This window comes from Thermobia domestica, chromosome 14, assembly GCF_964235325.1.
Source record: "Thermobia domestica chromosome 14, izTheDome1.hap1.1, whole genome shotgun sequence".
In the NCBI taxonomy this organism is placed as follows: domain Eukaryota; kingdom Metazoa; phylum Arthropoda; class Insecta; order Zygentoma; family Lepismatidae; genus Thermobia; species Thermobia domestica.
Genome location: NC_137467.1, coordinates 75,472,977 through 75,491,786, shown reverse-complemented (window position 1 = coordinate 75,491,786; position 18,810 = coordinate 75,472,977). Strand labels below are relative to the sequence as shown.

The 18,810-nt window shown below is 36.1% G+C and overlaps 1 protein-coding gene across 1 annotated transcript in view; it reads right to left on the bottom strand.

Annotated features, from left to right (window-relative positions):
* Window positions 1–9,134: 9,134 nt before the first annotated feature.
* The window catches only part of LOC145669876 (uncharacterized), a 29,336-nt gene continuing 19,660 nt past the window's right edge, over window positions 9,135–18,810 (bottom strand). Inside the window, exons 4-5 of the mRNA XM_081738222.1 lie at window positions 15,356–15,490; window positions 9,135–9,176 (exon numbers count right to left, since the gene is read on the bottom strand). Coding sequence (XP_081594348.1) covers window positions 9,135–9,176; window positions 15,356–15,490 — 177 coding nt within the window. The remainder of the gene's footprint in view (window positions 9,177–15,355; window positions 15,491–18,810) is intronic.

Genomic DNA, 18,810 nt, shown 5'->3' with positions numbered 1-18,810 from the left:
AATATTTACAATAGTCAACAACACACTTGTATTGCTCTCTGTAAATTAGAAACGTGTATAAAAATAGAATGTACTACCAACGTTTATATTTTTTAAACGTACAGTATATGTATATCTTAATACATATATATACAATTCTCCAAGTTTTTTCGTTTTGTTCATGAAATGGTTATCAATATTTGTTATCAAATGTAACAGAATGCAAAAGAAAGAAAGAATGGAATACAGACTCATTGTTGACAACAATGAACTAATGCAGTCTGAATTTTCCACTACGGTATCGTTTCCCCCCCTCCCCCCGCGCATTTCTTTCTTTCTTGTGTTCTTGACACCTGGTGAGGGAGTTTTGTACATTTTTATATTGACGTGTGGTTTAACACTACTTCACTTTCAAAGTTGTCTTTGCTGCTAAGAGTGCTTTCATGTTTGATCTTAACGGCATTATACCCAACTAAGACCAGAAGTTTAGTTTGTGATCAGTACAATGGCGTCAAGAGGACGGCGTTCGTGTGTTAACTCACCAAATAGTTTTTGTTATGTGTGTGGCCAGTTTGTAGTTAAAGGACAGTGTAGATCCATTACGCCATCGGTGAAACTAGCATATTATATATATTTCGGATGTCGTGTGGGAGATCAGGACAAAACTTGGTCACCCAACATAATTTGTGCGTCGTGCTACGTCACTTTACTTGCATGGGCCAAAGGGAAACGGAGGTTCATGAAATTTGCTGTACCAATGGTGTGGAGAGAACCCACCAACCATCTGGATGATTGTTATTTTTGTCTCACAGTAGTTAAGGGACATTCTAAAAAAAGCAAATACACAATAAGTTATCCCAACGTTAAATCCGCAATTAGACCTATTCCGCACGGGGATGAACTTCCACTTCCTGAGCCCCCTACCAACTGGGAAGAGATATGGCCAAAAGACACTGATGATGATCATGACCTTGATGAACCATCGACATCAACATGTACATCCAAGGATCCAACGTTTATCCCTGACTGTGTTCGCGAGCCACATTTCATCCGGCAATGTGAACTTGACGACCTAGTCCGTGATTTGCACCTGACAAAACAAGAGGCGGAACTTCTGGGATCAAGGCTCCAGCAGTGGAACTTATTGGATGCAGAAACGAACATATCAGTGTACAGGAAAAGGCATGTTCAATTTTCAAGCTATTTCTTAATGCAAGATAATGTGTGCGTATGTACGGATATAAATGGGTTGATGGCGGAGCTAGGAATTCCTTACGTTCCAGAAGAATGGAGGTTATTTATCGACGCGTCAAAGGTCAGCCTTAAAGCTGTCCTTTTACATAATGGAAATAAAAAACCTTCTATACCACTTGCGCACTCAGTGAAGATTAAGGAATCCTATGACACCATGTCAACTTTGCTAAATCTTATAAATTACAAGGACCATTGTTGGCAAATATGTTGTGATCTCAAGGTAGTTGGTATTTTATTAGGACTGCAGTGCGAAGTACCAATGTTTTTTTATGTTTATGGGATAGCCGAACTGATGACAAACATTATGAAGTGAAGGAATGGGAACCTAGAGTGAATTACGTACCTGGAGAATGCAACGTCAAATACGCTCCTTTGGTAGATCCTAATAAGATATTACTACCGCCACTTCATATCAAGTTAGGACTTATGAAAAACTTTGTCAAAGCCATGGACACATCTGGTGAAGGTTTCAAATATTTGCGAGATAAGTTCCCTAACCTGAGTGATTTCAGCGGGAGTGTTTATTGGTCCCCAAATTAGGAAATTAATGCTTGATGATAGCTTTGACAGCAAGTTAAACAGTGCTGAGCTAGCTGCCTGGACAGCATTTAAGTGTGTAGTGCGCAACTCTCTGGGCAATAACAAAGCTGAGAGTTACACAGAAATCGTACAGGACATGATACAGAAATACAAAGAGTTGGGTCGTAGGATGTCTTTAAAAATCCACTTTTTGCACTCCCACCTCAGCTTCTTTCCTGCTAACCTAGGTGCTCTCAGCGACGAACAGGGGGAAAGATTCCACCAAGATATAATGGCAATGGAGAAAAGGTACCAGGGACGATGGGATCCTTCAATGATGGGGGACTATTGTTGGGGTCTTGTTAGAGAATGCAACATTTCTTACAAAAGAAGGAAGTAGTGTACGTTTTTGTAACCCAATGGAAGTTTCATATATTGTGATAGTTTTGATTGTCTTTTCATGACCTTTTGGTACATTTGTATTATTGTTTATTGTAAATTGTCACACTTGTAAATTATATTGTATTATATTTTATATATGTGTTTGTGGTAATAAAGCAAAACGTTTTACCTCAACTTAAGAGATCTGAAAGCATTACTATAAGGTGCAATAAACAGTACACACAGTATACATACAAACATATTTATTTCTCTAGAAAGAATAAAGCGATTATTACGAAACTTGGAGGGTTTGTTAAATATAAATCAAAGTATACTTAGGTATAATTTCTATGTTAGTATATACAAGGGGACAAGATCTTGGGGTGTAAAATAAACGAAAAGGGAAATTTTTGAGGGATTTTACCGAAAATCCCTCTGTTACGGGAAAATCGTACGTGATGGAGAAAAACCGAGTGCATATTCGAATTCAGCGCAAAATGTTCTTTTAAGAACAGGTATTTCCTTTTATGTAACAAAACCTTTGTTAATCGATGAATAGCCGGACCCCGATGAAACTTGCGAGTGACATAATTTATTACTTCTCGAGTAACCAGCGCCCGGCATGACGTATTTGGCGCATGCGTAGGAGTTGCAGCGAACATGGCGGCAAGCAGTGTGTTTGTGGCTGTGGAGCAGCGGTGGGTAATCAAATTTCTTGTGAAGGAGAAAGTTAATCCAGCTGAGATTTTCAGAAGATTGCGAGCACAGTATGATGAACAAACGATGTCACGGGCAAGAGTGTACGAATGTTGTGAATAGTTTCCCGAATTACGGGAGCTGGTGCAGGCACGTAGCCAGGATTTCGTGAAGGGGGGGAGGTCCGTGACACGAAATACTGTGGTCATCACAAAAGGGGCTCGATCATTCTAAACTATTTTACTGGAATATATATTGGTTCGTTTAGCCAGGATTTCGTAACGGAAGGGGGGGATGATATGAAATTCTGAAGGCCCAGGAGCTCGGTCAATCTAAACTACTTTACTATTAACATATATTGGTTTGTTAGGACAATAAAATGAGGATATGTTGGCAAGTATTTTAATAACAAACTATGAAGAAATTTCGAGCAAAATAATAAAAAAAAAGTATTGAAAAAGACTTTACAATATTTACATCCTTCTCCTGTTTATTCAAACATAACAATTTTCCTTTCGTTATGATCTCAATTATTATAAAAGTACATACTCAATACTGTCTTGTAAACTATCTTCTAATATAAATAAAATAAAGTTTGTTTGTGTGTTTGTCTGTCTGTGTGCGGCCTAGGAACCAGACGAGTGGACCGAGAGTTACCAAATTTTGGTCTGGGGTACCTTGGCCCAGGCCCCAGATCAAGACGAAGCGTTTTTTCCCTTTAATTTCGAAACAGTGGGTCTCAGGGGGGCGTTTACCGGGACATGTAAATGTAGTAGAAAATGATCTATATTTATTTATTTATTTAACAATCACCAGATACAGCTCAGAGGCCATTTTACACTGGATATCCAACAACATTAACAATGGAAAGGATTTGGGAAGGTATCGGCCAGAGCCTGTTTAGTAGGTGCCATCCCGGCATTTGTGTGGTACGACTGAGGGAAACACTGGGAAACAGGATGATCGGCAGCAGGATGGTCGGCAGCGGGATTCGAAGCCACGACCTCCCGAATGCGAAGCCAACGCTCTACCACTTGAGCTATTAGTGTCGAATTCATATTTTTGCGGTCGCTGAAATCAATGGTTAAACTCGGATCGCATTAACTTCCAAATTCACGCTATTCGGCTCCGAGCCGGGGGTCACCGAAGGGGGGTGAGATACCAAGACATATAAAAGTAATCCAAAATGACCGATATTAGTGTCAAATCCATAGTTTTCGCGGTCGCTGAAATCAATGGTGACACTTGCAAATTAGCGATGCCTTGCAAATTTAGTCACAATCGTGTGCGGGCGGGTGGATACCGAGACATGTAAAAAATAGCCCAAAATGACCGATATTAGTATCAAATCCATAGTTTTCACCGTCGCTGTGTTTCGAAACTACATATATTAATCTCAATTTTGCTGTGTGTAATGCATTATTTCATTTATACGGTACATGTATACCGTATGTTTAAAGAAATAAAAACACTGATCAGCAAGAATCAGAAAATGCTTGAAAGTAGATGAAGATATCAAATCTAGATCAATTGCTGGAAATAAGTTTGTAAATCATTGTCTCTATTGACAGAAAGTCTGGAATTATTCTCATGCCAACATATTTTTCTTTCTGGAGAGGAGAAGATCTTGCTTGTCACACTGAGTATGCATTGAAATTGGAATTGAAACATTTGAAAAAGTGTGGACCTAGCTGGGATTTGAACCCGGGTCTACTGAATAGAAATCCAATGTTCTAACCACTTATCTACCGCCTCACTTCGTCTTCCAGCCAAAGTATTAGCTAGTTAAAATCGTTTCATGGAAGACTACACACAAGATACTATGAGAGTATAAGGAGACGTTTCTTGTGTGAGTGTCACAATGACTTACTCGAGATTTCCTTCTTTAACTCAAAAACAAGTTATATAGATCTTCCTCAATGAGAAAAATGTCATGAAATCTTCTTCAAGTTGAGACTACGTCATCATCTTCACCAATAGTCTCTATTTACGTTACAATTCTTCCTCACCTTAACTTCTAATTTCTAAAGAAGAAAATACGATAGAAATTATTTTTACATTCTTTGGATTCTCTCAACACGTGGAGAAATAGAAAGTTCTATGTTTATCTTCATAACTACTACTTTATTCTCTTATCTTCGTATGAGGAATTTGTGACGAAGTGTGAAAGCAGGAAAATACTATTGCAGCGACCCGGGATCGAATCCCGACGTGGCAATTACTTTTTTTACTTATTGGAAGGTATTAGACAATTGATATTGTAATTCTCTTATTTCTTCTTCTTCTTATTCTTATTATTATTATTAACGATAGTTTGAACTGTGTTTTATTAAAAAAATAAATCATCTCATCAAAAATATTTCATGTAAACAAATTGCTTTGCCTCCAGCCTGGTTGACACTTAGGATTAGACTCATCTAGACTCAAGTCTATTCCCTCTATACGAACTCTAATACTTTCATTCTAAGAACATAAAAGTCTCTACATGTTAGTGCAAGAAAATTTCATGATTTGGCTGCTAAGGAACAATGAAGTTGTTAAATATTACGATCTGTGATAATTATATCAATAGAAATAGTTCTGTACCAACATTCATTTTCACTTATACATAGATAAAGTTCATTAATAAATGGGTGCATTCCACATACATTGCAATATATTGCACTAGATTACCAAGATACGTCACAATATCTGGGTTCGCTTCATCGTTCCTTCTCAAGTTGAGCTCGAAAGACGCTACAGTTTATACTTTTTTCTTGAAGCAATTCGATATGTTTTTGAGTGTTGTGTTCTGGACACTATTTGAGTTTTCAGGATAAGACAGTCACCATGCTTAGAAAACGTACTAAATCTTACTCTAATAGTGCCCCATGCCGTAAGCATCGGTGAACCACCGACAGGCAACTAGCGACATCTCACCAAAAATAGAGCTCCTCCGTGGCTAACCGGTTAGCGTACGCGCCTTTGGCGTGGGAGACTCGGGTTCGATTCTCGGCGGGAGCTCATGTGGTTCGGATTCCACGTTAATCAGTAGGTCCACGTCACATATAGCCTTGCTGCTGAACGGGACGTTAAACTCAAAATCAACTCAACTCACCAGAAAATTAGGGGCCTCGCAGTGACGATCCGCTGTGGCTCCACTTCTGTTTTGAAAATTATAAAACCAGCGGCAGAGACGTGACGAAACGCCAGTGAAACACAAAATTGCTCCCCTAAAATATGCTTACTCGCCTATATGCGTGATTTCTTTACATTAAGTTGAGCCTAAAAATACCCGGGGATGGACACGAACCACAAACCTTATGGCCTTATTACATTGGAATCGAACCCGCGACCCTAACATTGTGAAACTAACGCTTAAGACACTACTCTCACATCACTGTTCAAGGAGACACTACTCTCACAACACTTCGCGGCTGGTCTAGCAAACTCCCTGATATGTGCTAAGAGCCGTCGTATACTTTCGCTGTGGGCGCTGATTTTCCACGGCACACCACTGGTCAGGCAATCTTCTTGACTGCAATCTGGTGTTTCAGAACACTTAAATATTTTTAATTAATTGATTTAACGAACCTTTCCCAGCACCATATGTTTCCTAATTTTACTTGTTTCACTCACATTAAAGTTTTCCACTAACTCTCTAAGGACAGAGATAGAAACACATTAACATTAAGGACAGTAAAACTCCCTAAGACTCTTCGCGCGTTCTTCCGTTTCCTAAAATAAAACAATAAAATGTGGTGAAAATGCAATTTTGGGACTTCCGTCTTCTATGTGTTGTCAAGTCTGTAAAACCAAACCAAACAAAAAGTAATATTAATACACAAGACGCTCAACCTCTTAGCATTTCATGACATAACAATTGCATGGATCCGAACAACTCTAGTATATCCGCAAATGATCACTTCTCCTATTTTACCAAATACGTCATGACTTTTCCGACAACTTGATATTTTAAATGTTGTTAATACGCGAAGTTCATTGATTTCGGTGAAATGTAGTATATAGGCTTGGTGTAGCGTGAATGTAACAAAGAAATAAAAAACAATATGATGATATTTTCCTCCTCTAACCCCTTACAATGGATGTGTTTATTCTAAAACAAAAAGACTTGAAATCCAATCAGAAACTTCATAAAATATAAAATATGTATCCAAGTCTCAAGTTTGCAATAATAATAATAATAATAATAATAATAATAATAATAATAATAATAATAATAATAATAATAATAATAATAATAATAATAATAATAATATAAACGAATAACAGAATTACAATACCAATTACGTAAGCAATTCCTTCCAATAATGAAAAAAGTAATTGCCACGACAGGATTCGAACCGGGGTCTCTGCCATAGGAGTTTTGTTTTGCCACTCTGCCACAAATTCCTCATACACAGATACGAAAATAAACTGATAGTTACGGAAGATAAAAATAGTACTCTCTATTTCTATACATGTTGATACAATTCAAGAAATGTGAAAATAATTCTCACGTCTTTTCATCTATACAAACTGGAAATTAAGGTGAGGAAGAATTGTAACGTAAATAGAGACTATTGGTGAAGATGATGACGTAGTCTCAACTTGAAGAAGATTTCATGACATTTTTCTCATTGAGGAAGATCTATATAACTTGTTTTTGAGTTAAAGAAGGAAATCTCGAGTAAGTCATTGTGACACTCACATAAGAAACGTCTCCTTATACTCTCATAGTATCTTGTGTGTAGTCTTCCATGAAACGATTTTAACTAGCTAATACTTTGGTTGGAAGACGAAGTGACGCGGTAGGTTAGCGCATTGAACTTCTATTCTGCGGACCCAGGTTCAAATCATGGCCATGTTCAAACTTTTTCAAAATGTTTCAATTCCAATTTCAACGAATATTCAGTGTAACAAGCAAGATCATTTCGTCCCCGGATAGAAAAAGATATTGGAATGAGGATAATTGGAGAAGATCTGTCAATAAAGGCAATGAGTTACAAACTTATTTCCAGCAGTTTTTCTACATTTGATATTTTCATCAACTTTCAAGTATTTTCTGATTCATGCGTGGTCGATATTTTCATTTCCCTCAACACATAGTATATAATGAAACAATACATTACATACACAGCAATATTGATGTTAGTATATGGTGTTCATTGGACAACACGATCCGAACCATAGAGATTCATCTTAGACTGGAGAACTGTTTCATTAGTCACCTACTTTACAATTTTACCTGCAGAAACACCTGGCTGAGTGCTACCAACTACTGTCAGTGCCGAGAAAATTTTTGTGTAAGTTGGGTTGCATTGCCCAGGCGTTCTCACAGCTGCAAATGATCTGGACCCCATATAATGGAATTAGAGCAGTCATGGAGGAGACAATTTTGTTGGTTGCTGTACAAGTCATCAGTTGGAAATATTGTTCAAACGATAACGTCTGGAAGCGCAGAGCAGATCAAAGAAATTACAGTTAGTTATGGTCTTCCCTGAGTAGTTTTGCTTATTACATGGAGCCGATATGGTGACAGACTGGATGATTAGTTTCAGAATCAAGGCTATATGAGACAGGATTCATTTACTAAGACAATAGAGTTATTGAAATCGCTAGTGAGATTTGTGTTCTAAGAATGTATCCTCACCGGGAAATGAACCTGGAAGCATGCTCATGCAAAGCATGTCTGTTAGGAACTACGTAACAAATTATGGTAAACGTTTTAGATATACGTAAGAATATTAGACTGCTTGTTAACCCGCTCTACCCCACTTGGTTATACCTTCGGTGATTTCTTGTTGTTTTTAAACCTGAAAGGTTTTTGTTCAAGCAATTTTCTACACTGAAATGAAGTTCATGTTTAAATGAGATCCTTCAAAAGTCTTCTCATAGCTCTTTGACAGTTGAGTTAAGACGAAGACTACAAATTTAGTGTAGAAGTAGACTCAAATTATGTTGAAAAGTAACAGAAAAACATCACTCATAAAATAAGAAGCCTGTGATATATGGGGAAACAAAATCTAATTTTCGTACATATACTGTATACCTCAATTTACTGTATATGAAAATATAAATACAATCCTTAGGGTCGAGTGAGTTACAAAGTGAGTTATATAAAAAAAAGTTACAAAGATTGTATTTTTTTATTTTGATATAAAAAATATTCTTACATTTAGTCAAACAGCGCTAGATTCAACTTTAACTCAAATAGATTCAAAAGTATTCTACGAAGCTGTGAGAACATAAATAAACTCGTCATTTTAAACAATTCTCTTACCTGCTGTTTCAGTCACTGTTATCTATCATTGACTATTACTTGTTTAATCAATTTCTTGACTTAGCCGCTCCCGCTCCCACTGAATCTGAAACATAAAAAACTTTATGGTCACTACTAGTTTTTGAGGAGAGTAAGGGAGGATCTTAACAACTTTAAACGTAACATATATTTATATAATTCTTCAAGAGTAGAAGTAAACAAGAATATAGACTTTCCACTTTCAGAAGGACTTGGACCCCGAACGACTACCATATTTATTATCTTCTAGATGGATGGTGCCTACAGCGTCTAATTTTCCGATCAATAACTTGATGTTCCTTATTAATGAAAAAGTTTCGAAGCCGTAGAAAGAATCGTTTCTAAGGAATCTGAACCGTGTAGAACAATAATATCTGGCAACATTGTGCACAAGAATTGCAATCATACATGTCAGAAAAAAAATTCTTGCAGCATCAGCAAAATAGTATCACATACGTTTCTGATGTATATATCATTATTCTCGTTAAGAAGTGCGTTTAAAATAGTATCTATCATAACGTCATCATGGTTACTTGTTTACAATTTTTATATTCATGTGATCTTTTGAAATCATTTTCAAATAATTTCTACTTTATTATATTCTTCCAAGTCATTTGTATAAAGTTTGGATCCAGATTACCTATAACTCTGGAAGATGATAAATATGTTATTTTGTCTAGAAAATACCTATCAATGGAAGCTGAAAAACAACAGGAAGTTTTGAGGTTTCTTAATACCAGTATCATATACCTATTGAACAAAGGGCCCGTTGGAAAATGCCTTCAATTTAGATTTTATGCACAAACACTTAAAACGCCATTACTTGTTCAAGTTGAAAAATAATGCTTAGTGAATCTGTTTGTGTACATTAACTAGGATGGTAGATATTACAAGGTCATCATAACATAGAGTACTTGGTGATAAAACGATACTTCTTCGAAAAGAAAGTACAATGCACGTACAGCGAAATAATATGTACCTTTCACAAACTAAGAGCATCAAATTTAAAAGTGCATTGCCATGTGTGAAACAATCTGTTGCAAGAGAAGTGTGTCAGGCTGATATCCACGGGGGACATGGTTGGCCGGCTCACTAAAGTTTTTCTGGCTCCCTAAAATTTTCACGGTAGGTTTGCAAATGAACTATAAAATGATGATGAGCTTTAGTGTTTAAATAGTCATTTTTTTTCAAATAGTCATTTGTAATGTATCTTACGTCATTTAAGTCTGAAGCATTTTTATTTAGGTGTAATTACCATAAAATGCAGCATAAATTAAATACTAGATCTGATATGGTACAAATATTTTACAATTTATATGAGTAGCGTACCTACTAATAATCTGGGTTTCTGTAGCTTCACCAATATCAACCAAAAAATTAAAGTATAAATGAACTTTTTTCTTTCGTGAAAGTAGGCCTTTAATAAGTACGAAAATAATATCACGAACAGTATAAAATGCAAATAACTTGTCTAAAGGTAAAAACTAATAATAATTTGCCTACTAATAATTTTCTGAATATCATATACAAATAATTTGTTGACTAGATGTATTATATCCATTGCCGGCTCTACCGCATTCGCACGGGGCTGCAATATCTGTCATAAGTCTGGAACTAACTAAAGAAATAATAAAAACTTCTGACCAGAGTATATACACTTGTTTATTAAAAACTAAATTTTAGTGTAACAGTATGTAACAGTGTTGTCTCATGAAGACAACGTTAAGCTGTCGATACTGTTACACTAGAATTTAGTTTTTAATAAACAAGTGTATATACTCTGGTCAGAAGTTTTTATTATTTCCTTCATAAGTATTTTATTTAAAATAAATATTTCTTGTTGGAAACAGACTTCGTGATCATTGTAGTTAAATTTACTAAGCTGACCTTCTATTTGAATACTACATTCATAAATTATGTTTAGGTCCCATTTGTTTAAGTCACATGATCAGTGCTAAAGCAAATGGTAAAATAAATCCCTGAATAAATTGCTTGATTGTTGTCAAATACAAGAACTCAGTTCTCGAACGCCTGTCCCCTTTGGTTAGTTATCTGAGTTCTGATATGAAATCTTCTCTTGTCTTTGTAGCAAATAAGATCGTTAACATTGAAGGTGCAAAACACTTGAAAAAAAAAGCAGATGTAGAAGGAAAATCAAAAAATAAAGATAAAAGACCAAGTTGCACTATAATTGCAAACTGATATTTTGAGATTGAAACTCGATATTGCATTCTATATAAAGCATTACCATCTTTCAGATGTATTTGCTTTATCTTTCACTAACATAATAGATTAATATTTAAAGAAAAAACAGACACAACAAGATCGTATTTGTAGTAAGTATTTAAGCCTTTTTGAGAGCGAGTGTCGATTCCCCCCCTTCGTTGTTCATGCTGGAGTAGCGTACTTAAAATCGTGACTTTTAAGATTTGTTATTTCTGGAGAATAGAGGGAGGTGGCAAATTACGTCATTGCACGGGCGACAAATTGCCTAGGGCCGGCGCTGATGATATGTACTGTACATACAAGACATGTATATAGGATGACATAATTTGAAGTAATGAAGGGTGTCTCAAAATGAATATTAGAGTTTTGAAACTTTGTAGTATCTCTTACAATTAACTTACAATTATAAGTATTATCAAATGAAAGAGCAACTCAAACAGTTTTGTACACACGCATGCCATGCATTGTTCCCTCTGTCTGCCGTTAGAAAGAGCAAGTAGCAAAGATGGAGACTAGAGAGCAGAAAACTTTTTGTGTTTTAATTTTGCAAAGACTGAATCTGTAGTTACAGTGCAACCGTCTGTGTGAATTGAATATTTTGTGCCATATGGCGGAAAGTTTATGGACCTTTCTCGCCTATCGACTCAATGTGTGCTGTGTGACGAATGAAGCTCACATCGAACACTTGAAGCAAAAACTTTGAGGTGTTCTTTTATTTGATGTATTGTTTATAATTGTACGTAAAATGTAATAAGTACTACGAAGACTTAATTCCCCGATATTCATTTTGAAACACCCTGCATTTCTCAGCATCAGTATTGGAACCAAGATGTAAAAAGGAGAGAAAATGTTTCCTTGTAAAGTGATTGTTTACAACAACGATATTATTATTAGTAAAGACTATAATTACTACAACAACACAAGTTACTAGTCAAAAAAGTGTAATCAAATGTACAGCGGGAAACACTTCTAAATGGTACAGCCATATGGAGATTTACGTCTAAGGTGTACCATTTAGAAGTGTCCCCCGCTGTACAATAACCCTTTCGGGCCCAGGTGGCTAAAGTGGCACATTCGGGTGTGTCACTTTTTTAATCCGCTCCTGTATATACACTAATTAAGATATCTGTATATTTTCTTGCCAAATATGGTTGGACCATAGTTTATAATTTTAGTTTCTTTTTCTTCTGTGTGTCGAATTTCCTTCTCAAATTTCACTCCAGTCAAAAATTCGAGAATTTTCGAATTTCGAATTTTCTTCATTACTTTTCCCCCGTAGCTTCATTCGTTGTAGAGAGACCTCCTTAAGACTTGTCAGGTAGATACGTCGGATGGATACCTAATTGTTGACATCAATTGGACGGGCCTGTGTGCAGTGTTGCAAACTACGGAAATTAAAATCTCCTTAAATTTGTGCAAAAAATTCGAAATTTTTGTTATAAACCGTACCTATATGTCCGAGTGCAAGTCAACTTACGCCAGTCGAACATTTGTCCTTACTGAATAAACTCGGGTACATATCGTTACAATGGGGTAATTAGGGGACGCACGAAAAATTCGGATTTAGGTTCTAACTCTTGATTTTCTCCTACTTTTCTGTTTATCGAAATATATTTTTCGTAATTAGAATAAGCGGTTAGCGTACGCGCCTTTGGCGTGGGAGACCCGGGTTCGATTCCCGGCGGGAGCTCATGTGGTTCGGATTCCACGTTAATCAGTAGGTCCACGTCTCATATAGCCTCGCTGCTGAACGGGACGCTAAACTAAAATCAACTCAACTCGTAATTAGAAGCTTTGTTTCTCAAATATCGCCATGATACTTGTAGGATATGTTAGTAATGTGCCAGTGTTTATTTTAAGATGTACCATGTTTAATGTACCAGTGTTTGCGTCTGTCTGATAGCAGTGTTGCCAGCTACGGATAATTTTAATTCCAGATTTGAGGGGAAAATTTTGGGAAAATTACGTGTTTTGTCTATTATATCCCTGTTGTTGGCTACATCGGAACAAACGTACCAGTATCTGAAAGTCTTGTCTTTGCCCTTCACAACGCAACGGAAAGATTCAATAGGATAATTTGGGGAAGTACAGTTGAGGTTTACAGTAGACCTTGTTCTGTAAGTGGAAAGATAACTGAGATTTTTTTAGGCAGACTGAAATATTTTTTAATGACCTGCTTACTTTATTAGACATCGTCACAATACTTGTAGGATATCTTATAGGGATACCAAAGCTTATTTTAAGATAGTTTGTGTGTGTCTGCTAGCACTGTTGTCAGCTACAGAAAATTTTTATTTCCGATTTTAGGGGGAAATTTTGAAAAAAAAAATTTTGTCTCTATTATTTCTCTCTTGTTGGCTACACTCGAACAAACGTACAACTGTCTGAAATCCTCGTTCTTAGCCTACATAGCGCACCATAACAAATTTCGGTAGAATAATTAGGGGAAGTACAGTTGAAGCTTATAATAAGCCACGTTCTGTAAATGGTAAGAAAAGTGTGAATTTCAGAGGTGGAATGAGATATTTTTTAAGCAAGCACCAGAGGTGAACGCTCAACCATTGAGCCACTGCGCCACCGTCGTGGAAGATACAGGAACTCCGTATTTGCCGGGGGGAATGAGTGTGATTGTGCTAGTGCTTGCCAAGGCATAGGTGCCTTGTAGCGAAACCCCGGAATCACTAGAGTATGTTTTTTGGAAGTGTGTCTTTCCTTCGGGTGGCGGGTTCATCTGGTGTGAACGTCTGCATGTTGGTTATGACTGTGTCTCCATATTTCACAAGTTTGACTTCGTGAATGTCTCAATTACTTCATGTTAATAAAGATTGATCCCTACATTGGCAGAGATGGAAGGATACCTCGGACCAGGGTCCACACTAAGTACTCTGAGTGGGCCCTGGACCTCAAACCTGTGTTACCGGGTCAAAAATATATTCCAACCACGATAAGATTCAATAAACGAAGACCCAAAGGACTATCAAGAGGACCGCGTTAATGATTAGTGTAGACTAGTGTGGTTTAGTGTGGTTTGGTGAATGTGGATTAAGTGTCAAGTTAGTGTTCTTAGTGCTCTTAGTGTGCAAAATGGGCAAAATTAAATAAAACACACAGTGTATAAATAATGAAAGAATTAAATATGATCACAGGAGAGAAATCTGAAATAGTAGTTGAAAACCAAGCTCATACAGGGAAAACCTGAAGATAGAAGTCCACCAAAATAAATAAAATTATACATTAATAAAAAATAAATACTAAATAAACATCTAATAAAAATAAACAAAATAAATAGAAACAGAATAAATAAATGAAGCATAAGAAAATTTAAAGAAAAATTAAAACATAACAATCGTAGCCAATATACATGGACTCAACCAAGTTAAATCAAGAAATAACGTATAAATAGTTTTAAAAATTGTAATAATAGGAACAGCTGTTATAACCTAATAATGTAAGTTTAAAATTTATTGAGATTAGTGTCCTCAAACAGTTCTACACAGTAGTACTAAAAGGACGCACTGTAGAGTTGTAGTTGTACATTCCTTTTAGAACTGACGCAAATTTAAAATTTGAGGGGAGTAATAAAATTAATCTTTTAAAGCTAATTCTCGTTGATAAAATCAAGTTTTATAAGAAAGCAATAACGACAGTAAGAAATGAGAGAAAATAAAACGGCCGTAAAACACTTAAAAATAAGCTAGAAACATGGTTGTTTCACTTATATTCTCAGAAATATATTCGTTACTGCCTTACGTCCGAAACGTCACATTTCTATCTTAGTTTCGGCCGAAGCAGTCTTTCACTTCATTGCGCTGGTAATGTCACTACAACTAGGTTGGTCAACATGAGATCAACGCTCAGGGTCATACGCCAGTACGGGTGCCGCGTACTATAACATTACAATTCTTATTATAATAGCTCTTAGAGTGATAATAATCCAATTGCATATAATGAAATAACTACGTATTAATAGAATGAAAACAACTATTTCGGAAAGAAAGAAACGGATTCACATGTACATACCCTCCTTAGTCTTAGATCACTGACCAGTGCAAGTCTTCTCTTAAGTTCGTCCATTTCCTTTTCTTCATTTTTAATCATACGCACAAGCTTTTTCTTGTCTGATACAAGTTGTAATATCTGATCTTCCAGTTCTATCTAAATAGGTATACAAAAACACCAATTATATTGAAGTAGTTATTGAAGAGTAACAAAAACAAATATTAATTACTCTATACAATGAAATAATAAAAGACTTAAGGGGGCAGACTACTAAATATTTTTTCAAAAGCTAACAACTTTTCTTATTTTGTATTTACTTTGTAATAACTTACATAAGATTTTACAAAATAAATTATTTCCAAATAAATACAAATAATATTTAACTAAGAATGCAATGGATGTACCCGATTGCAATGAAATGAGCTGAGCGAGCTTAAACTACGTAATCATTCCTGGCCATTATGCAATAATAAATGCCATTTTTAATTGTTGACAAAAAAATCGCGTGAAAACTTTTTCCCCATGTTAAGTCTATGCAAGCGTTTTTCGGTGATTATTCCTCGATGGTACATCGGATTTTTGATTTCGACCTATGTTGTCACTTAGCACGACATACTCTATCAGCGTACTAAGTTTTCTTGAGATCGCCCAAACGGTCTAGGAAGAAGCGTTTTTCGGTGATTATTCCTCGATGGTACATCGGATTTTTGATTTCGACCTATGTTGTCACTCAGCACGACATACTCTATCAGCGTGCTAAGTTTGGTTGAGATCGGCCAAACAGTCTAGGAGGAAGCGTTTTTCGGTGATTATTCCTCGATGGTACATCGGATTTTTGATTTCGACCTATGTTGTCACTCAGCACGACATACTCTATCAACGTGCTAAGTTTGGTTGAGATCGGCCAAACGGTCTAGGAGGAGTTCGCGGACAACCAAACGGCTAACCAGAGTATAAGAGCTCCGCTTCGCTCAGCTCAAAAAGTAGTTAACAAGGAACACAGATATCATGATAAGTCATCAATTACCGTTCAGTTTTTTTTTCTAGTCTCTGACTTAACCAAGATTTTTGGGTACTTCAAATTTTGGCCACACTGTAATTTCTATGGATGGCAACACTGATTATTGTTCCGATTCGTATTTTCAGGTGTAAAATAACATTATCTATTATTGTGGTAAGTTACCTTTCATTTTCTCTTTTCACCTACGAAAAACGGACAAAATATTTGGTAGTCTGCCCCCTTAAGGAATTTACTGCGGAGAAATGTTAAAAGGCGAAGATATATTAAAATGAAATGAAATTGCCGGAAGCGTTGATTTCTAGCTACATTATTTTTTTAATTCTATTTTTGACAATAATAAAGGAAAATTTAAAGTTAACTGTATTCAATTTTCAGAGGTACGCCACTTGTTGCGGAATGTGAATGGGAAGTTTTACGTTGTGTACCGCGTAGAGGGCCTCAGTTATTTGCTCAGATTACAGTTACTAAACAGCTAGCTAAGGGATAAAAGGATGGGGATGACAACTGATGACCTGCACGGGACTTAAAAAAAATGTTTGAGTATAGATAAAACTCAAAAGATTCAATGTTATAAAAAAAGATACTAGTTTAGAAGGTGAGATAAAGTGAGGAAGGAAAAGATTATTAAAATAAAGCATTGAGAACTCCTATGTGATTGGCGTCATCCTCGTCGTCTGGAATGATGAATCGAATCTTAACAGCTCTTCTACTGTCTGCTTGGAAATGGTAGAAATCGAAGTGAGTTGACATCTAGAACCAAATCCTGTTAAGCTGCTAGGGGTTGGGGAGAACCTACGATGAGTGTTGCTATTCATCTCTGCAAGATGAATTAGATGTTCTCTTAAACTGTTTCTGTGGCGATATACTCTCACAACTATCACCGAAAAAGTGTGGAGCACAGCCGTCTAGAATGGTGTTGAACCTTTCTGTTCTCGATGTTGCTCGTATTGTCTTCATTACGATTACCCCTTGAAAACGTGTTCTCTGCCATTTTATTTGATAGGGACGTTCATTGACTGTTTCTTACAATGAACGAGGAAGTTCTTGGCTAGGATGAAGGGAATATATCGGGAAGAAGAGAAACTAATCTTACATTTATTGGTAGCTTTTGCAATGACAATAAGAATATACATGTTTACTCAAGCTGTCTGTGAATGTACAACGTAAATAAGAGTTTTTCTTAACTGAATTGAGGATTTTAATAATTTTCATATAATTTACTTTTAGAAATGAAAATAAACTAATAAATGATTGTTATTAAATTTAACAATTCACAGCAGGAGCACACATAATTGATGCTTTTTGCACAGTTGTAATAGAAGCAGATGTAGCACAATTGAACCACTGATTGGAAAAAGGGAATAAGTACAATTTTTTGCGATTTTAACCTGAGATAGCAGATGTGTTCCTTTGAGATAGTTACATCGTTGAGTAGAAAATAGGAATGTTTGGGCAACTCTATATGGTCAATGTAGAAGACAAAATATCTCGCTGATTAGAAAAAGGGAATAACTACGTTTCTTATTTCCTTCTTCCAATCACTATAGGATACCACCACAACTGTGAGACTGTGTGTATGTAGACAACCATTAGAGCCCTCTGCTGACGTTACGATACTTCGCATTGTCTTCGCATTGCACAATCTATAGAGAAATATTTGGCCCAATCAGTTACAGATTTACGTGTTTTCAGTGATACAAGTGGTGATCATACAATACCAAAACTGGAATCATACAATGACATTAATGCTTTTCAGTGTGATCGTGTCATAACGGTTTACCACTATACAGCAATATTTGCCTGTCAGAGGTCACAGTTTTTACCATGTGACCGAAAGTTTGTTATAATCAAACGAGAAATCAAACGACACAATCGCATTTATTTACCAGCACAGTATAACCACATGATTACGAATGCAAGAAATACTGATACTCCATTTCAGGTTTACGAAGGTGTAAATGAAGAAATCTTAGATTTTAAACATTGGTGGTAACCGTTTTACAAGAAATCTTCAAGTAGCATTCTGGACAAAACAGTGAAATTCCAAGTAATTAAATAGAGACACTGTTTATAAAGGAGAATCTCTAGGTTATGTGCAAGCTCATAAGTTTATCAATGAACTAAGAACTGATATTTTTCGATTACTCAAAAGTAATGTCACAAACGTTCCACTGCCAACGTCAAAGTCATACGATTGGCAAGTCCCGATCAATCAGAGAAAGATAAACGATTCTTCACAAATCATCAAATGCATACCTGACCAATACAAAAAGTTTTATAGGATGATTTGTTCATGGAAAACCACTGACCAAGAAACTGCAGAAGACGAAGATGCAGACGGATAGGACCCTATGTAAAGGCATTCTATTTTGACAACGTATTTTGCTACGTGTTTTTCCTGCCTGTCTATAGTATTACTTTTCTTGCTGTACAAATAACATGTGCTTTACAAAAA